The 19,535-nt window shown below is 56.8% G+C and overlaps 1 protein-coding gene across 9 annotated transcripts; it reads left to right on the plus strand.

Moving 5' to 3' along the window:
* Window positions 1–302: 302 nt before the first annotated feature.
* Window positions 303–19,119, plus strand: sgsm3 (small G protein signaling modulator 3). Of its 9 annotated transcripts, none has more exons than XM_069196809.1 (22): window positions 303–625; window positions 5,168–5,253; window positions 6,183–6,268; window positions 7,111–7,171; window positions 7,585–7,796; window positions 7,945–8,052; window positions 8,712–8,855; window positions 9,207–9,402; window positions 9,589–9,734; window positions 10,572–10,799; window positions 11,029–11,211; window positions 11,296–11,451; window positions 11,648–11,702; window positions 12,069–12,118; window positions 12,209–12,361; window positions 13,080–13,150; window positions 13,658–13,706; window positions 13,825–13,910; window positions 14,084–14,206; window positions 14,705–14,765; window positions 15,438–15,509; window positions 17,579–17,667. In XM_069196809.1, the coding sequence occupies exons 2-21, from the start codon at window positions 5,247–5,249 to the stop codon at window positions 15,507–15,509; spliced, it is 2,247 nt and encodes a 748-aa protein (XP_069052910.1). In that variant the 5' UTR covers window positions 303–625; window positions 5,168–5,246; the 3' UTR covers window positions 17,579–17,667. The 9 variants fall into 9 exon arrangements, with proteins under 9 accessions (XP_069052910.1, XP_069052911.1, XP_069052903.1 ...); XM_069196810.1 differs by having other exon boundaries at window positions 17,576–17,664; XM_069196802.1 differs by lacking the exon at window positions 15,438–15,509 and having other exon boundaries at window positions 304–625; window positions 17,576–19,119.
* The last annotated feature ends 416 nt before the right edge of the window (window positions 19,120–19,535 follow it).

Below are 19,535 nucleotides of genomic sequence, written 5' to 3' on the forward strand. Positions count from 1 at the left end.
GGTGTTCGGCAGATTTTCCTGGCGGAAACGGGCTTCCATAGAGATAGGCATGATAGATAGATAATACTTTATTAATCCCGTAGGGAAATTGATGTGTTACAGCAGTCCAGCCCAAGACAAGCAAAACAGACATCAGAATAGTTATAAAACAAAAGACAACAAAATAAATAAATAAAAAGTATACAGATACTAAAATCAAATCATCGTAACGGTGTGCTTTCGGGGGGTGGGGGGTCGATTATAGTCCCCCTTCCTCGCAGCAGCAGCCGGCGGCTCCCAGCATGCACCGCGGCGGCGGCGGCGGCGGCTCGGCCGGACCAGCCGCCTGGCCGCGGCGGAGGGATACGAGGTCCTGTTGGGAGCAGGTGAACAAGGATGCGGTTCCGGGAGCCGGGACACCTTCAGGCAGGAAATACTGGGACGGGAGGCGGAGGAGAGAGCCGGATGCCCCGCGGTGGCTGTAGGTAGGTTGCGCATATCGGGGGACAGGGAGAGAAAGAGGAACTAGTCGTCTTCAGAACCCCGAAACCCCCCCCCCTCCGTTTCCTGCGGACGGGCCGACTAGTCTGGATATTACCACTACCTGCTGTCATGGAAAAGCCCGGATCCGGAGGTCGGGATTGAGGTGAGCCCGACCGGAAACGTGCAGAATTATTCTGATGAGTTGTTTTTTTATGATGATGATGATGATGTAGCCGAGCCTGCTCGCCCAGTTCACTCCCGAGCCGGGGAAAGGGGACGTGAGCGTCAGCCAGTCAATGGGCAGGGAAGACACAGCTGCACAATCGTGTTCAGACTTAAACCGGTGGTCGGGCTGTGTCCTCCGTGACGCCGTGTGACGGACATTTCCAGACTGCTGCGGCTCGTCTCCCAGTCTGCATGCTGTTCGCCACTGACCGGACGTCCCCGGGTTTAATTTCGTGTTCGTGCACTGGAAAGCTTGTGTTACCGACACTCCTGTCCAACGCCGCTAGCAAACGCAGTAAATATGACAACAACAACAACACCCACCCCGGTCACGACTCAAGCACGGCGTGTCCGCACGGTGCTCCCACCGGGAGAGGAGGAGGAGAAGACGAATATAACGAGAATAAACGATGGTTTTATCGCCGATAAAGGGAATTCACCAACCCCCCCGTGTGGAAACTGCTGTAGTCGCGGTGGTCATTTCAAGTCCGCCAGCGGCGATCAGATACTGCGATCGGGGAGGTGCGTGTGAGAGTTCACTCGTGCATCAGGAAAATGACCTGAATGAAGCGGGTTCGACTGTGTTAATGGGGGGGGGGTCTTTAACGAAAAGAGTGAAATCGCAGATAAGGGGGGGTCAGTGTCTAGGGCGGCCGGGTTTCTCGTGCGTCTCTGCCCGGGGAGGTGTGGGCGACAGGTGTGCGTGTCCGGCCCGTGACGGGGCTGGGACGGCGAAGTGTACAGTGTGTCCGTGTGGGAGAGCGATTTCGTCCGTCAACCCGGCCAGGCGACGCTAGAGACACCGTTGCCCTCGTCGCTTGAGGAGGTAGGAGCTACTTCTGGGTGTGCTGGTTGTGTCCTCGACCTGGGATTCCGCTGTGCAACAGGTCATCTTCACATATACGCGGAGAAGTCCCGTAGCATACGGTAGCTCCCGGGAGATCCCCGTCACGGAGGCGTTAAATTCCTCCCTGCGGTCGTTTTGTTTGTTTATTTATTTATTTTGGGAGGGGTGGCCGCCTCGGTATTTGATTAATTGTGGTTCGGGTGGAGGAGCTGCGTCAGCCTGCGTGGGCTGCAAAGGGACACGTCAGAGGCTTTATTCCCTGCTGCAAAGAGAAGGAAGAAAACACAACGTTTCGGCCGCCTTCAGCTGTTGAAGAAGGCTCCGCGGCCGAAACGTCGTTGGGTCCTCGTTTCTTCTCTTTGCAGCAGGGAATACACCTGTTACTGGTTATTTGATGAACTGGACGACGGCCGGTGCGCCAGAAGGAGTGGAGCGTCCGTGTGTCGTTGCCTGAATCCCTCTCTCCCAGCACCCTCTGTCACCTGGCAAATAATTCACTTTAGTAATCCTGCCGGCCTCCAGAAACAATGGCTCGGTTGAGGCGATATTGTGTTGCAGCACAGGGTGTGCTTTGTCCCGGCAGCGTGGCCCGCGGTGACACCGCCCCCCTTCTCCTCCTCTCCGGGGAGCTGAGCTCTGCTCCGTGGCGTCGGTCTAAAAACATGATTATCCGGCGCGGTTAGACGCTTCTTAGCTATTGTGTGCCCTCCCCTGGTTCAGTTCGACGACTTTTATCTGCTGTTGCTCCGATAACGCGAAGTCTGCTCAAAGTTTGACGCCTTCCGGCGATAGAAAAACAGGAGAGGAGGCTGCTGTTGTTGTTTTTTTTACCTGAGGAGACCAAACCGGTTCTAGTCTCGCCCCGAGGAGCAGAAAAAAAGTGAGCGGACGTTTAGCTGCTCATTGGCCGTGCAGTGTCCAGGGACCTCGGATGTCTGCAGTTTTTTTGTGTGCGTGTAATAAAAGGTGCAAAGTTTGGCTTCTGTTTTTCCGAGGCCTGGAGTCCAGAGACCTGTACAGTACCGCTGTCCTGCCCAGGGTACTTCAGACGAGAGGTTTCCAGCTCTGCTATTGGGTTTAGTTTCAGACAATAAGAGATGACTTTATTGGCCGTATACAATTTCTTGCATTAGGAATTTGTCTTTTCTAATACTCTCCATGAGACACCCAGACAGGGAGAGTGCCTGGGGTCAGAGCGCAGGGTCAGCCATTGTACAGAAGCCCTGAAGCAGCTGGGGTTAAGGGCCTTGCTCAGGGGCCCAACGGAGTAGCACTCCTTCTGCTGGCTGTGGGATTCGAACCGGCAACCTTCCAGCCACAGAGCCACCCAAAAGAATACGTTTTGAGCTTCTGTCATCCGTATGCGTATTTTGTAATGGCAGATCAGTGTTTATGTCAATCAGTGTGCTGGTCAGGGAGAGAGGAGGGTTAGTCCTGGCCAGTGAGTGACGTGTCCTGCTCAGTGTGTCAGGTGGCTGATCAGTGCGTTTGGTGTGCTGGTCAGTCCTGGTCAGTGAGTGGGGTGAACTGGTCAGTGTGTCAGGTGGGTGGTTGGTGCTGGTCAGTGAGTGATTGAGGTGTCCTGGTCAGTGACACTGTGCAGCTTTTTAATCGGCTCCTTCTTCTCCCTTTAGAGCCACAAAGCTGGGAAACTTTCTGAAGTGCTAGGAGTTCCCAGATGTGGTCCTGGGCACCCCCCACAAAGCTGACTCTTTGTTCTGTCCGAGTGCTCGGTTCAATAACTGAACTCTTGGTAGCTCATGTGAAACCTGTTATCATTTTGGCCCTTTCTTCACGCTGAAGAAATGCCTTTTAACTGGTGCATGTGTCAGGTCACTTTAGCTATTGTTCGGATTACAGAAAAAAAAACCGTTCCAGCCAAGTGTCCCCTTGGTGCAGTCAGGGATTTTGAATGAGCCCCCACAGTAAGCCAGTAGAGTCAGAGTTAGTGTGAGGGCGAAGGCTCTTGGCTTGCGCAGTTGCACGCCCCTCTGGCCTCTGTGAGAGAGCGGAGATCTGTGTTCTCTGTGGCCGCAGGGTGTGAGCTACAGTGCAAACAGACCGCGGCCTCTCTCCCAGCGCTCCGAGAACTCCCTGACCCCCACCAGCACCCACCTGGTCCCTGATCTTCACTGCCTCGTTCCTGACTTAGGGCTGTGTCCTGGGCGGGGACAGGTTAGACGAGTCCTGAGCTGTGGGGGCTGTATGTGTCTGCCTGGGGGGGGGGGGGGGTGATTTGAATATTTTAGTTCCCCAGCGGTCCTGCCGAAGTCAGCCCAAAGGGCAATGCCTGTGAGCACTGCTGCTCTGTTAGCCATCCAGAGACGAGCAGCCAGATGCGGTCCAGGCCGTAAGGGGCTGTCCAGCACTGACAGGCTGAAGGAACTGGGTTTAGCCCTGAATGGAGAAGCCTTTGAGGGGATCCTCTTTAACGTGGGAGTCGAGGGTGACCTGTAAGACTCTCTGACTCGCTGGTATGGGGACACACCAGGACAGGGGCTGGTGGCCTATAAGATGTGGTGGATTGGGGCGGGAGTTGGGGACCCCCTGGTTTAGGGTGACCTATAGGAATAACTGGACGGGGGGCTCCCCAGGACCAGGGATGGGGAGCCCGGTCAAACCAATCTGGAAAAGTGTGTGCGTCTCCTCTTGCAGGCTGACGGACAGGTCTCTCTCTCTCTCTCTCCCGTCATGTGCTGCTGGCTGGTTATCTTTAAATATGGGAGTCCGCCATGCAAACGAAGGAGAACAAGTGAATTGTGTGAGGCGGTTAAAAGCAAAAGCCGAGGAGCGCCCCATCCCCCCCCCCCACCCCCCCAGGAAACAGGACTGTGTATCCTTCCGCCTGGAAGCGAGTGACTCACCCGTCGCCATGGCAACGCCCAGGCAGGAAGCGCTTGGCCTCCTCCTGCTCGACAGCTTGGATTGCGCAGTGTGTGTGTGTGTGAGTGATGGGCCCTCCAGTCCACCGTGCCCGCGCACGCACGCACGCAATCCCACACTGCTCGGCTGCCCCTCCCCGGTGCCCTCCTGCTGAAAGAGGACAGTGGGGGCGTCTCGAGGGCGGAGGAGCGCTGGTAGGGACTGCGGGCCCCGTCCGGGGCCTGAGGAGAGGGGACCCCTGGTCCTGTCAGCTCCGGCGGAGGACCGGTCGGCCAGCCGGGACAGGGAAAGGGCCCGGATCGCGCAGGCGCAGCCCCGGCAGCCTCCTGCTCTGCTCGACAAAGGACAGGCGCCCTTTTCCGGGACCTTCGGGGTTCTAGTAGAATCCGCGTGACTCGTTCGAGTGCGTACCTGCTGTGAGAGGTGTGGCGTGCAATGGGTTATTTACTGGGCCCGGCCGCGAGAAAGATCAGGTGAGCGACTGGGAGTCCGTGCGCCGCGGCGGTAACCTTTCTCTCTTCGTCGCTAGAGGAGACGGATCTCGAGCAGAGCCGCGCCGGGGGTGTGCCGGCTGGTTCTCGGTTTAGCGATTGAGGGGTTCGGTGGGGTGACCCCTCAGGAACCCCACTGCTTTAGAAAGGTCACCCACTTGCTGCGTCCCCAGAGAAACCTTTTGATTCTCAGTTTCTGGTGGTGGTGGAGGGGGGAAACTGCTTTTGCACCTTTCCTATGGCGACTCTCTTGTTGCAGAAACCTGCGGGCACCCCCCTGGACCCCCAAATCTCGCTGAACCCCGAGGGCCTCTTCACCTCCCTCTCCGCAGGCCAGCATGTCAGGTAGGTGTGTTTTAGACCAGCGCTACACAGCCCTGAGCTCTCCTAGACCACACTGGTGTGGGAATGTCACTCACCCGGGTTAACACCTCATTAAGCTCCAGCTGGAGGTCTCCTTGCTAATTAATCAGACCAGCAGACGTGAACAGAAACGGAAAGGAAGAGTCGGCCTCACCTGTTGATATTTGAACAATCTGGGCCACACGCTGTCCTCGGCGGCCAGACAGAGGAAGAGGTCCCGAATGATCCATCTTGCAGGGGAACCGCAGGGCAATTATCAGATTTCGGGGTGAGAAAGGAATCGGCACCGACGAGTGCATTCCAAACCACGATCAAAGCAAAATGTCCCCAGTAACTTGTGAGGCCTCCCGTTTCCATCACATGAGAGACTAGAGCTTCAGGTCTGCAAGGGGCTGCGTTCTGCGGGTCGGACCCAGACGACAAAACCCCAGCTTGTCCACAGGGGAAAGCTCTGTCCTGCAATGATGCTTAAAGTCCCCCGGAAGCTGATGGCACTTCTAAAAACAACTGAGGGGGCGGGTTCATTCCCAGGTGACCCCGTGGGAGGAGGGATAAAGAATTAGGGGCCACTGCTGGTTCAGTTGTGTCTGTGTGTCTGTGTGTCTGTGTGTCTGTGTGTCTGTGTGTCTGTGTGTCTGTGTGTCTGTGTGTCTGTGTGTCTGTGTGTCTGTGTGTCTGTGTGTCTGTGTGTCTGTGTGTCTGTGTGTCTGTGGGTGGGGGCCGGCTGAGCGCTTGGCTTCTGTTGTCCAGGTGTGGCATCTCATTCGAGAGTGAGCACCGAGTGAGGACTAAGCGATCAGGCACTGCGTGGTGTGGGGCTGGACTGTGACGAGAGCCCCTGGTGGGATTTTAAGCTGGGTTTTCTTCTCCTCTCATCTCTGTGTGTGTGTGATGTTTTTGTTTTTTTCCAGGTAGCTACACTCCGACCCCCGGTGGCCCTTTCTCGGCCCTCACACCCAGCATGTGGCCCCAGGACCTCCTGTCCAAGTACTACCAGGTAGGCCCGCTGCCCGAGGGACAGGAGCCCAAAGTGTGGAGCTGTGTTGATGAGGGCGCCCTGTCTGGAATCAGCCGTCCTGAACTCGGAGACCGATCTGCGGTTTTAAATTTTAGATAAAAAAAAAAACAAATTGGTGCATAGGATCGACACGAGCATTTCCAGATACAGGCCTCCCATTCACGCGATATAAATAACACAAATCACAAGGCTGATGTGGCTTAAAATGATGTCCCCACTGTGCCCAGTTTAATAGTAAGCTGGTTTCAGCAAGGGTGTGTATCCTAGAGCACATCTTCTCCACCTAGAAGACCACAGTCCTGGTCTAAAGGCAAAGCAAAACAAAATTCACGATTCCTCTTTCGTTGGTAGTGTTTTTTGTGGTTGGGCGAGTGCGGGGTTGAAGACGTAGCTCCAGCGTGTTGTTTCGGTTCCAGCAGGGCAGCAGTGAGGGGCTGTGGTAGCTGATGGCCAGTCAGCGGCCCTCACGCGGCGGAGCGAACAGAGGGGGGCCGTTCACAGGCCGACGACTGGCGGGGCTAATCCGTCTGCTGGCAGTCGTACCCCTGCAGTAGGGGCGTCTCGAAAACCAAAGGCAGGGTGAATGCGTCATGCCTAGCAGGCCCTGCTCGAGACAAAACGCCCTTTTACTCTGGGCTGGGGGTCAGGGATCCGTCGCAAGAGAGCTTGGCGCTTTTTTTGACGGATGTGGCACAAAGCAAAGGGAGCCCCGTATGGATTTGGTTAACAAATATTTGACGGCTGGTACTGGAAAAGCCGGAGAGGCAGGGATGAGATCGCCCCCCCCCCCCCCTTATCACTGCGTCCCTGTGTTTTTGCAGAAGGATTCCGAGGAGCTGGAGATCCAGTACGATGAGTTTGGCTTCCGGGTGGAGAGCGAAGGTAGGGGAGCAGTGCGAGGTGTGGACGGGCTCTCGAAGCAGACCCTGATCCGGGTTCTAGATCCGAGACATCTGCCATCAGTCCCCCTTTCATGGAGTCTTTGATAATGGAATTCAAAACCGGGAAACTGGCTTATACGAGGCTGGGAGTCCTGCTGAAGAGTTAGACATTTTAAGGCAGAGAGCAGTAGGACTCCTTTTAGGCATTAAGGCGCTTTTAACAGTGCAAAGCAATATTGAGGTACTTGAAGCAATAATCCTAAATTATGTTAAAATGCCACCAGCGCAGGAGTTCCTGCCACCCCAGATGGAAAATCCTGGCTATGCCCCTGCTCCCTGCGCGGGCTCTAGAGTTGTACAGCAGGACCGCGTTGAGGCCTGGCTGGCGGAGGTGTAATGCACGTTTCCGTCCAGCAGATGGCACCGAGCTGCAGCCCGACCAGCTCTCGGGGACCCCGCTGGTAGAGGACCCCCAGCAGCGACTGCGCTGGCAGGCCCACCTGGAGTTCACCCACAACCACGCGGTGGGCGACCTGACGTGGGAGCACATCTCCCCCACCCTGGCCCGCTCGGACCGGCTGAGAGCGCTGGTGCTGGCGGGCATACCCCACAGCATGAGGCCGCAGGTAACTCTGGACACCGCCGGGCTCGGGGGGGCCCCCTGTAGGGCGCGCACCAACGAGTGTGTTACTGGCACGGGTGATATGTAGTGGCGTGCTGCGAAGGAGGGGAGTGGTGCCCGTGCTGCCCTGTGATCTCTCTCCCTCTCTCCAGCTGTGGATGCGGCTGTCTGGGGCGCTGCAGAAGAAGAGGACCTCCGAGATCACGTACAGGGAGATCGTCAAGAACAGCTCGAACGACGACACCACTGCCGCCAAACAGGTACGGGTTTCCACAGTGCCCCTTCACTCCCTCTTTTATTCCTCAGTTGGCATTACTTCGATTGTCTCTTCATCACTCAGTGTCGAGTGAATCCTCTCTCATCTGGCCCCTCTGGCCCCTGTTCTGGCTCTGCTCACCTCTGCCATCTCTCTCCCCTGCCTCTGCTCACCTCTGCCATCTCTCTCCTGGCTCTGCTCACCTCTGCCATCTCTCCCCTGGCTCTGCTCACCTCTGTCATCTCTCTCCCCTGGCTCTGCTCACCTCTGTCATCTCTCTCCCCTGGCTCTGCTCACCTCTGTCATCTCTCTCCCCTGGCTCTGCGCACCTCTGCCATCTCTCTCCCCTGGCTCTGCGCACCTCTGCCATCTCTCTCCCCTGGCTCTGCCCACCTCTGCCATCTCTCTCCCCTGGCTCTGCCCACCTCTGCCATCTCTCTCCTGGCTCTGCTCACCTCTGCCATCTCTCTCCTCCGCCTCTGCTCACCTCTGCCATCTCTCTCCCTCTCTCACCTCTGCCATCTCTCTCCTCTGGCTCTGCTCACCTCTGCCATCTCTCTCCTCTGGTTCTGCTCGCCTCTGCCATCTCTCTCCTCCGCCTCTGCTCACCTCTGCCATCTCTCTCCCTCTCTCACCTCCGCCCTCTCTCCCCCTCGCTCTCAGATAGAGAAGGACCTGCTGCGCACCATGCCCTCGAACGCCTGTTTCTCCAGTCTGAACAGTGTGGGCGTGCCGCGACTGCGCAGGGTACTGCGGGGACTGGCCTGGCTCTACCCAGAGATCGGCTACTGCCAGGGCACCGGCATGGTGAGGGTACCACTCTGGATGAGAGTGGGATAGGATTTGCACAGGTTACATGCCAGCTATACATGTCATACAGTAAACATGGCCTCCTAGATGCACACAGGTTTTATTCCCAGGAAGCTCGCTCGCTGCAGGCAGGCTACACACATTAGCGTTGATCCTGCTTGGGTCCTGGCTGACCCCAGCTCACTTGCCACCGGCACATCAACGCAGATCAGTGTTGTTGCTGTTTTGCTTCTCGTGTTTCTCACTTCTGGGCTGAAACCGTCAGCCGATGGCTCCGTCCGCCCGCCTCTGTCTGTCTGCCTGTCTCCCCTCGTCGACCTGTCCTCTGCCCCTCGCCCTGTCCCCCAGGTGGTGTCCTGCCTGCTGCTCTTCCTGGAAGAGGAGGACGTGCTGTGGATGATGTGCTCCCTCATCGAGGACCTGCTGCCCCCCTCCTACTTCACCTCCACCCTGCTGGGGGTGCAGACGGACCAGAGGGTGCTGAGGCAGCTCATCGTGCAGTACCTGCCCCGGTTGGACAGGCTGCTGCAGGAGCACGACATCGGTGAGGAGGAGGGCGTGCTTTTTTGATAGCTTGGGCTAGAGCCGCCCCCCATCCCCTCTCTCCCCTCCCCTCCTGTCCTGTGTTCTCTGCCAAAAACACAAAAGCCAAACGGGTCAACGAGTCATCGCTGCCTTGCGTTGCGCGGTCAATGCCTGTATTGACTGGTCCCTGCCTTGTCTCCTTCAGAGCTCTCCCTGATCACGCTACACTGGTTCCTCACCTCCTTCGCCAGCGTGGTCCACATCCGGGTGCTGCTGCGCGTCTGGGACCTGCTGTTCTACGAGGGCTCGCTGGTGCTGTTCCAGGTCACTCTGGGCATGCTCAAGATCAAGGTGCGCCGCGCGTTCCGAGATCATTCACTTCTTGAGTCGGGAGCAGGGAATCGGTTCCAGGATTCGGAGTCGGCAGTGGCGTTGACTGAGTTGACCCGCTGCGGCCTCTTCAGGATCAATAGTGAATCGTGAGCCAGTGGGAACAGGGAAGAGGCGTGTGTGGGACAGGCAGCACTTCTTTACATTAAGGCAGCGGACCTCAAACCTTGCAGAATCTTGTCAAATGCAAACAGCTTTATTATCATGACAGGTCAATTACAGTGTTGCCTGTGTCCCCAGTTTCTCTGGCCAGGCTGTGGTCACTGAGCCTGTCCTCTCTGGGCAGCCAGGTCAGCCTGTGTCCCCAGTTACTCTGGCCAGGCTGTGGTCACTGAGCCTGTCCTCTCTGGGCAGCCAGGTCTGCCTGTGTCCCCAGTTTCTATGGCCCGATCGTGGTCACTGAGCCTGTCCTCTCTGGGCAGCCGGGTCAGCCTGTGTCCCCAGTTACTCTGGCCAGGCTGTGGTCACTGAGCCTGTCCTCTCTGGGCAGCCAGGTCTGCCTGTGTCCCCAGTTTCTATGGCCCGATCGTGGTCACTGAGCCTGTCCTCTCTGGGCAGCCAGGTCAGCCTGTGTCCCCAGTTTCTCTGGCCAGGCTGTGGTCACTGAGCCTGTCCTCTCTGGGCAGCCAGGTCAGCCTGTGTCCCCAGTTTCTCTGGCCAGGCTGTGGTCACTGAGCCTGTCCTCTCTGGGCAGCCAGGTCAGCCTGTGTCGCCCAGTTTCTATGGCCCGATCGTGGTCACTGCTCTCTCTCTGGGTGCTGCGCAGTACAGTCACCATCTCTCTCTCTCTCCCTGCAGGAGGACGAGCTGGTGTCGTCGGAGAACTCGGCCTCCATCTTCAACACGCTGTCGGACCTCCCCTGCCAGCTCACAGACGGGCAGCAGGTGCTGGAGGAGGCGGTGCGCCTGGCGGGGGCGCTCTCCCCCGACCAGCTGGAGGCGCAGAGGCGCAAGCACCTGGCCTACATCCTGGCGGAGCAGGCCGAGCTCAACACCGCCCACACCCTCGGCACCGGCCTGGGCAAGGTCAGGGGTCAGGGGTCAGGGGTCGGGGGAGAGGGAGGGGGGGGGAGGTCAAGGGCTCAATGCCTGGGCTCTGGTCATCCGTCAACAGGCAGGTCCAGCCACAGTGACGCGCCGTGCGCCCCAGATGACCGATTCCTCGGGAGACCTCCACCGCCTCCCGCGTCCGCGGTGCATTGTGGGTGACGAGCCCGTCTGTGCTGACGTGAGCTCCTGTCCCCCCCGCGCGCAGGTGGTGCGCAGGCAGAGCCAGCGCAGGAAGTCGGCCCTCACCTCGCTGCTGTTCGGGGACGACGAGGCCGAGGCCCTGAAGGCCAAGAACATCCGGCAGACGGAGCTGGTGGCCACGCTGAGGGAGGCCATCGGCCGGCTGGCCACGCACTTCCACTGCCTGGACCCCCGGCACAGCAGCACGGTCAGTCTGGCGCTCCCCTGCGGAGAGAGCCCGGCCTTCCGGGGCCAGCGCGGTGCGCTCACCCGCCCCTCTCCCCCCCCACAGGACCTGACCCCGGACTACTCGATGGAGAGCCACCAGCGGGACCACGAGAACTTCGTGCTGGTGTCGCGCTGCCGGCGGCGCCGGGCGCGGGCCCTGCTGGACTTCGAGCGCCACGACGACGACGAGCTGGGCTTCCGCAAGAACGACATCATCACGGTGAGCCGGGGCGGGACGCAAGGTCATCTCTGGGAGACGCTGCGGTGATGGGCCCTCTCTGGAGTGGTTCCATGGTGTAGAGGTTCCATGGTTGTTTCATCGATCACTCGCTGTCGGTTTTAATTGATCGCCGCATCTCATCCAGGCTTTGCCTGAAGGAGCCCCAAGAATGAACCTCCTGCGCCGTCTCTTTCAGATCATTTCCCAGAAGGACGAGCACTGCTGGGTGGGAGAGCTCAATGGCTTGCGAGGTGAGTAGGGGGGCGCTGCAGGCCCACTCGTTAGACCACGTCTGCATGGACCTTCTCAGTGAGCACCCCCGCGCCGCGCTGCAGAATGGTCTGCCCCGCTTGCAGCCACAGTGCAGAAAGCATGCAGGTCTCCCTGGCGGAGCTCTTCCACAGTTTCGCATGAAACCACGCCACTGTCGGATCCGTGCAGTTTCAGAAACGTACAAACAACTGAATTTTATTGCTCTCGTGGTCAGATCGGTAAACGACGCCGGAAGAAACTTAGTCTGGCTCACTTCCCTGCGCCCATCTTGTGGTCACTGCGCGGTCATCCTCCTTTCTGACGTGTGCCGTCTCTTCTACCCCCACCCACCCCCCCCCCTCCAGGCTGGTTTCCCGCGAAATTTGTCGAGGTCCTGGACGAGCGCAGCAAGGAGGTATGTGTGCCAGCTGGTGGTGGGGGGGGGGGTTGTCTTCCGCTGGGTGGAGACTCTCGGCCTCACTGTGCCCCCGCGTCGCGCCCGCAGTACTCCCTGGCCGGCGACGATTCCGTGACGGAGGCGGTGACGGACCTGGTGCGAGGAACGCTGTGCCCCGCCCTCAAGGCCATCTTCCAGCACGGCCTGAAGAAGCCCTCCATCCTGGGGGGGCCCTGCCACCCCTGGCTCTTCATCGAGGAGGTACGCCGAACGCCACCGGGGGGGCACCCCGCTGCGGGTTTCTCGCGCCAAGCGTTCCTATTGGACCGGGAAGAGGCGGTGAGGCCTTCGGATGAGACGTAAAACCGAGGTCCTGACTCTCTGTGGTCATTAAGAATCCCAGGGTGTTTCTCGAAAAGAGTAGGGGTGTAACCCCGGCGTCCTGGCCAAATTCCCCATTGACCCTCACCAATCATGGCCTCCTAATAACCCCCATCTCTGAACTGGCTTCTTCACTCTGCTCTCCTCCCCACTGAGAGCTGGTGTGTGGTGAGCGTTCTGGCGCACTATGGCTGCCGTCACATCATCCAGGTGGGGCTGCACACTGGTGGTGGTGGAGGGGATCCCCATTACCTGTAAAAGCGCTTTGAGTGGAGTGTCCAGAAAAGCGCTATATAAGTGTAAGCAATTATTATTATTATTATTATTATTATTATTATTATTATTATTATTTCCACACGCCCTTGACCGCACGGATTTAGCTAAAGATTTCTAGCCCCACCCCCACCCCCCCCAGTGCTGCTTGGGAGCCAGAGAGTGCGTCGCGAAACCCCGAACTCGAACAGGGAGACCCCCTAATGGAAACGCGCAGGGGCAGAGGAGCAGGCAGGGCCGGGGGCCGGCGCCCGTGCGCGGGGCGGGGGGGGGACGGAGAGGCGGGGCCTGACCGGCTGCTGCTCTGCTCTGTTGCGTATCGCAGGCCGCCAGCCGAGAGGTGGAGCGAGACTTCAACTCCGTCTATTCCCGGCTCGTCCTCTGCAAGACCTACAGGTGAGGCCTCTCCGCGGGTTCCCCCCCCCCTACTCGTCGCCCTGGACCCCTCACGAGCCGCCGAGCTCAGTGTTGAACGTCAGGAGCTCTTTCAGGAGCGCTAGCGCCCTTCATCGCTGCTGTGTGATCTCTCACGTGAAGCCCTTATGATCCTGAGCTGGAGATGGAGACTGGGGGCATAAACAGATCAGCTGACAGACACATTGACCAGGCTTGTGTAAATCGCAGCAGGGGTGGAGAGGGCAAAAGTGTTTACAGAACTGTCGGGCAACTGTGTAATACTTTTTGCTTCTTTGCTTTCCCAGCTCACAAGACCCCAGCTTATCCCTGTTATTGTAGCATTAAAAATAACTGAACCCAGACATCTCGGCTAGTGAGGGACAGGGTGTTCCTCTGCAGGTTAAGCCCTCCGGTGTGTCTAGCTAGTGGCCGTTTGCATGTCGGGTCTGACAGCCACGCAGGGGTGGAAGGAAGACTGAGTCTCCTCTGGCTCTTGGGTTTTTTCAGGCTAGATGAAGATGGAAAGGTCTTGACTCCTGAAGAGCTGCTGTACAGAGTAAGTGTTGTGTGGTTTCGGTGTTTTTTTTATGCCTTTTCTCCCCCCCTGGTTATATAAGCGCTTAAACGACCATCTGTTCTCTCTCTATCTCTTCCCCCACCCCACCCCCTCCAAGGCTGTCCAGTCTGTCAATATGACCCACGACACAGCACACGCCCAGATGGACGTCAAGTTTCGCTCCCTGATCTGCGTGGGCCTTAAGTGAGTATCTTCCTGAAGAGCGAGAAGAGGCGTTTTTCACGGCCCACCCTCAACAGGAGGGTGCCTGCACACGGGAGGGATAGGAGCTGGTCTCTGCTGTGCAGGACAGATTTTGGTGTCCCCTCCTAGCAGGTCTAAGAACCTGCTCTGTCTCGGTCTCTCTCGCCCCCCAGTGAGCAGGTCCTCCACCTGTGGCTGGAGGTGCTGTGCTCCAGCGTCCAGTCGGTCGAGAAGTGGTACCAGCCCTGGTCCTTCCTGCGCAGCCCTGGCTGGGTCCAGATCAAGTGTGAACTGAGGTGAGGTGGAGGGGTGGGTGGGGCAGGGGAAGTGGGTGTGGTGGTGGGCGGGGCAGGGGGGGAAGTGGGTGGAGCGAGGAGTGGGTGTGGTGGTGGGGTATGCCGGGCAAGGGGTGGGTGGGGCAAGGGGGAGTGGGTGTGGCAGTGGGCGTGTGATTGCTGCATCTGCTCAATCTTACTTGTAGCCTATGCCCCTGTCATCTCCATGGGGGACTTATTACACCACGATCAGCTTCCAGGAGATGGGGGGTAACACTGACATTTATTCTGTCCACTGGGTAGGAAGTCCAGATCATCTTGGCTGGGCATTTGCATGCAAAGGAGCTCACTTCGACAAAGCTGTACAAGAGATGTGTGTGTCTTTTGGAGGTTGTTGGGTAAAAGGAGCTTCATAAATATGAATTGTTAAGCATCATATTTAGAAAGGTGTTGCTCTATCATGCGTCAACCTACGAAAATGACTACGTGATCGGATGTGTCCCCTGTGTTCTGTTTCAGGGTGCTGTCGAAGTTCGCCTTCAGTTTGTCTCAGGATTGCGAACTACCGGACCGAAAGGAGGTGAGCAGGGGAGACGGGGGCAAGGTGTAAAGGAGGAAAATAGGGGGGCTTTTGGGCAACAACAGCGTGGGTCCCAGTCCAGGAGGGGTCCCTGTTGCCCGGGGATCACAGCAAGGGGGCCCAGTTCAGGATGAGCCCCTACAGGCTGGGGCTCTTACTCCATCACCAAACTGACCAAGAGGGCGTGTCTGCTGTGCCCTTGTATGGGTGCAGATCTCCGTGTCTGCCTGCCTGTTTTGTCTCTGTAAGGCTTTCTTCAGCTTGTCTCGCAGTGTGTCTGCTCAGTTCTCGAGATTTACTGTGCAGCTGCTTGCTGGGGGTGTGTGTGTGTGGTTTGCGTGTGTGATGCTGTGATTGTGATCGTTTGTGGTGTGTAAGCAAGTCTGAGCGTGTCCCTTGTGCAGGTACTGAAATCAGATTCTGCCTGCACAGTAGTCTGGTCCCTTTCATGCTGGAGCTGCAGGTTCTCGTCAGGAAAGTCGCTGGGCCAAGTGCTGGACGCATGAGGCTCGTGGCTTTATTTGGAGGTTTCATATGCAGACGTTGATTTGTATAAGAGCCCGCTGCTGGGGGGAGGGGGGTGTGGGTGGGTTCAGATTGCTGTGCTGCGGACCTCTGAAACGCGCTCGCCGCTGCCCGTTTGCTGATCGGCTTGTCTGTCCATCCCCGCAGACGTCGCCCATCCTGAAATCGGGAGTGGTGGACATGTTGGTCAAACATCACCTCTTTAGTTGGGACCTCTAGGTACGGATGGTAACCATAGCAACGGCGTCGCCAGTGTTGCCGTGGTGACGGGTGGTGGGTCGTCGTTCGCGCGCGCGCAGCACTGTCCTTGACGCGTGGGCTTGATCCGTCCACTTAAAACCCTCAGCTTCCCCCGCCCTGCTCTTCCTCTTCCTCTTCCTCCTGCCCTGCGGTGGGCCTGTTGCTGCCGATTGAGGGCCCCCTAATTGTTTAAGGGCTGGACTGCTCTCAGCTGCTGGTTTTCCCCAGCCGTTCCCCAGCATGTCTCGGAGGGACGGCGCGTCAAACCCACTACTGGTCCGCTACTGGTCCGCTACTGGTCGACTGCCCCAGTCTGGTCTATGAGTCCACAGAAGCAAGAGCCCTCACCGGCCGGAGACTGGACTTCTCCTGCGGGCCGGGGGTGTTGGAACTCGGCCTCGGGTATTTCCGCGCGCTCCCGGGGGATCACCGTGTCCTGGGCTGCCTCCTGCCCTGAAGGAGTCCGCGATGCAGTCGGGGGTCCTCGCGAGGCGCGGCCCGTCTCCGCGGTGACCGGAGTGGACGCTGGGGGGGTCCGGAGCCGGCTGGGCTTTCTCGGCCAGCTGCCCGTGCGGGATGGGAGGGGGCGCCTTCCCGCGGCGGGGGGGCGCAGCGTGTGAATCCCGGGACAGGAAGTGAGGGAATAGTCCAGGTTCCTGCTGGGAAGGCTTTTATCGGGCGGACGGATTGACGTTACCACCTGCTTGCCCAGCCTTCCCGTCTCGTTATCCTACTTAATTACCGATGACCGAGCAAGCGGCTCACGGCGTCCTCCTCTGTCACGCAGCGCTGAGTCTGCAGGCGCGTGGGGAGCCCGGGTGCGAGGAAAGGCTTGGACTCTGAAGTGGAAGGAGGTCGCGTGGTGAAGTCACAATGCTGCTGATGAATTGGTTTCTCAATTAGGCTTTTCTGACATCTACATCTAGACCAAGGAACCAGTAACTCCAGTCTTTAAGAGCTGAACTATCCTCCATTTATTCCTGCGCGTGTTCATTACTCAGGACCCGACGGGTGCAGGCAGTTTGATTTCCTGTGTAAATATTGAGTTTATTCACCGGTCTGTCGTCTTCCTGCTTCTTCCAGTTCAGGGTCGCGGGGGAGCTGGGGGTCTATCCCAGCATGCAAAGGGCACAAGGCAGGGCACCAGTCCATCACAGGGCACACACACACACACACGTGTGCACCAGTTTTCCCAGAAGCCAGTCAACCCACCAGTTATAGTGAATCCAACTGATCAGAAAGGATCTGTCTGTGCTCTGCTCTGGACTTGTCCAGTCTAGACCAAAACAAGATTACACAATTAAATATTGATTTTATACTTCTTATCCATTGTGGCTCAGCCTTTTTTGCCATTTAGTTTAAAATATCAATCTTAGCATTTTGGAGTTATTTTGCCAAAATCTTAAATCCACATTTTTTTCCTACTTTTAGCATAGTGCGACTGCTTAATATTTTTTCAGCAATTTAGTTTGCAAAGGAGAGCTCCTGCCTGACCTCTCTGAACTTGATCATTGATCAGGCTGTAAGGTGGTAATGTGCTGGTCTCTAGTGTTGTGGTTAGGCTTGGTTAGTCTAATTAAAATAACACTGACAGCAACCAGCCAATGTCCCAAGTTTATATACCTTATCAAGTTGTTTTATTACAGCTAGAGAGTAGATGACTCTTCTAAAGTAAATGTATGGATTTGAATTGCTCACAGCTGTCTTTAAAAACTCAGAGTATCTCAGGCCTCGATATATACAGCGCCGATGGGTGATTTTAAATCTGGGCTGGGAAAGTCGACGTAGAAAGTTAGATCGTCTTCGTGTGCTGCTGTTTCCTGGATAGAAGCCAGATGACATGGCATTCCAGCTCGAACCCTCAGCACACTGCCCCCAGAGTCCTGCGCGGCTGTGATTTCCTTCTCCTGCTGGGACGGGAGCTGATCTAGTGCGGTGTGGCGTCGCTACAGGTGTGGGGGTCCTGTTTGTCGACTGCAGAAAGTTTCACGTCTCTTTTGTCCTTTCTCTTTTTTTTTTTACATCGTCGGCTTCTTTCCGCGAAGCAGGAGAAGGAGCAGAAGCCCCTGAAGGAAGGCGTCCAGGACATGCTGGTCAAACACCACCTCTTCAGCTGGGACATCGACGGATAGGAAGACCCCGACTCGGAGCCTGATGGCCCTGGTGCCCGGTCTCCCTGGCAACACTGCCTCGTTGCCCTCGGCAACATCAGCCTCCTCTCCCCGGCTGGAGGGGTGTAGAGTCTGCAGGGTGTCCTTTCCCCCCTGTGCTCCATAGGCAGTTAGTTTAACAGGGCCAGTTGCAGCCTTTCAGCTCAGGACAGAGGGCAGCTTAATAATCATGGCGGAGGATAATGAATTGTTTTTTGTTTCTCAGTAATTGCAAGCCATCTGTGTCATTTGCGTAGGTCAGTTGCTGGAGCTATCGCTCGCAGTTTCTCAGCAGTTCAGGTCATGGCTACAGGGTGCGCGTCGTATCGGTCCTGCTCGACGTGTCGCGGTGCTCACCTCCGCCGTGGTCTGCCAGCTTGCAGTTGTTGTTGATCACTGTGGCCCTGCTGGGAGCGAGAGGAGGGTTACCGGCCCTGCGGCCCTGGAGAGCTGGAGGCCAGGTGTTGAAGCCTGCAGTCCTGCTCTTCCAGTCCCTGCTTCGCCGCCGCTGAAACGGCAGGGAGCCCCCCCTGCTGCCAGCAGGAGCCCTGTGTCCTGTGCTGTCCCTCCCGTCCTCGTGCCGACAGAGTGGGAGGGCTCCGTTTCCTGAGCCACAGTGCACTGCGCTCCAGGCTCTGGCCTGCCGCGGGGCTGACTGAAGCCTGGGGCTGCCACTGGAGGCCACTGCTAGCAAAGGTAGATTTTGCAGGAGGGGGGGTCTGGATGACTGGACCGGTATAGGAACTGCAAGCTGGTCAGTACAGTTCTGTTTGTCTTCGGTTGCCCTTCGTTTTGTGTGTGTTATTAAGTTTCCACTGAAACAGCTGATTTGCCAAATTCCTATCCTTGTACCCGCTTTTAAAAACACCTGTTTTCTTGCATAGTCCATGGCAGTGATCCTCCTGGCCAGCTGCTGCATTGGCTGCAAGCTGTCTTAATCAGTCTGGCTGTGGCCCTGTTTCCCTCTGTCCTGCCTACGTGTAAAAGGAGGCACAGTGCTGACCATGTGTTTTCTTTATACTGTACCTTATAATCAGAGCTGGTTCAGTACAATGCAAACTGCTCTTTTACTCACTGAAATTTAACAGTGCACTCCTCACTGAAACCTTGCACTCTCTAACCCTAGGCTGCCAGTTCTATAATTAAGACCTCTACAAAAATCAATGCACCCCTCCAGCAGTAGTGTTAAATCTGTTCTCTGCTGCTATACAGTAGTTGTTGATAATTAGTGGAGATTAGCAGACCTCATGGATGTGTATAAGACTCATTTTGTGTTTTCATGTTCTCTGGCTCTGTAGAAAAGCAGTGCCAGGTCATGCAGGTCAGGCCATCTGCATGTGTTTCACAAAAGTGAGTGAAGGGCAGTTCTGTGTTTGTTAATTTATATCATAGCCCAGTGTAAATAAGAATAATAAAATTCTATATTCCCTGTAAAAGCATTCGAAGAGTCTGAAATTTTCATTAATGTAGTTGTGTGCAATTTAAGATTTTGTTTTCTGATTTATTCCAGCTTGTTTCCTCGAAGATATTCTGACCTGGTCGATAGAGTTCATAGGGGAGTTGTAATTAATACTGAGAAGCTATTTGTATAGGAGGCTGCTGCATGCACCGACAGCCACCATTGTGGTAATAAATTCTAGCACTAGGCCGAAGTCTCTCATTCCAGCGGCTACATCACCCTGCAGCTCCCAGCTGGCAGCCCACTGAAGCTCAGCAGGTGTGAGCCTGGCCAGTACCTGGAGGGGAGACCTCCAGGGAAAGCTGAGGCTGCTGCTGGAAGGGGTGTTAGTGAGGCCATTTGGGGGCGCTCATGCTGAGGTCTGCATGGGTCCTAGTTCCTCAGTATAGTGACAGG

This window comes from Lepisosteus oculatus, chromosome 12, assembly GCF_040954835.1.
Source record: "Lepisosteus oculatus isolate fLepOcu1 chromosome 12, fLepOcu1.hap2, whole genome shotgun sequence".
NCBI lineage: Eukaryota > Metazoa > Chordata > Actinopteri > Semionotiformes > Lepisosteidae > Lepisosteus > Lepisosteus oculatus.

Excerpts from the sequence above, each read along its gene's own strand:
- sgsm3 (XM_069196802.1), top strand. Across the intron at positions 6,269-7,110 it reads TCCTGTCCAAGTACTACCAG|AAGGATTCCGAGGAGCTGGA; the intron begins GTAGGCCCGCTG and ends GTGTTTTTGCAG. Across the intron at positions 13,151-13,657 it reads GTCCTCTGCAAGACCTACAG|GCTAGATGAAGATGGAAAGG; the intron begins GTGAGGCCTCTC and ends GGGTTTTTTCAG.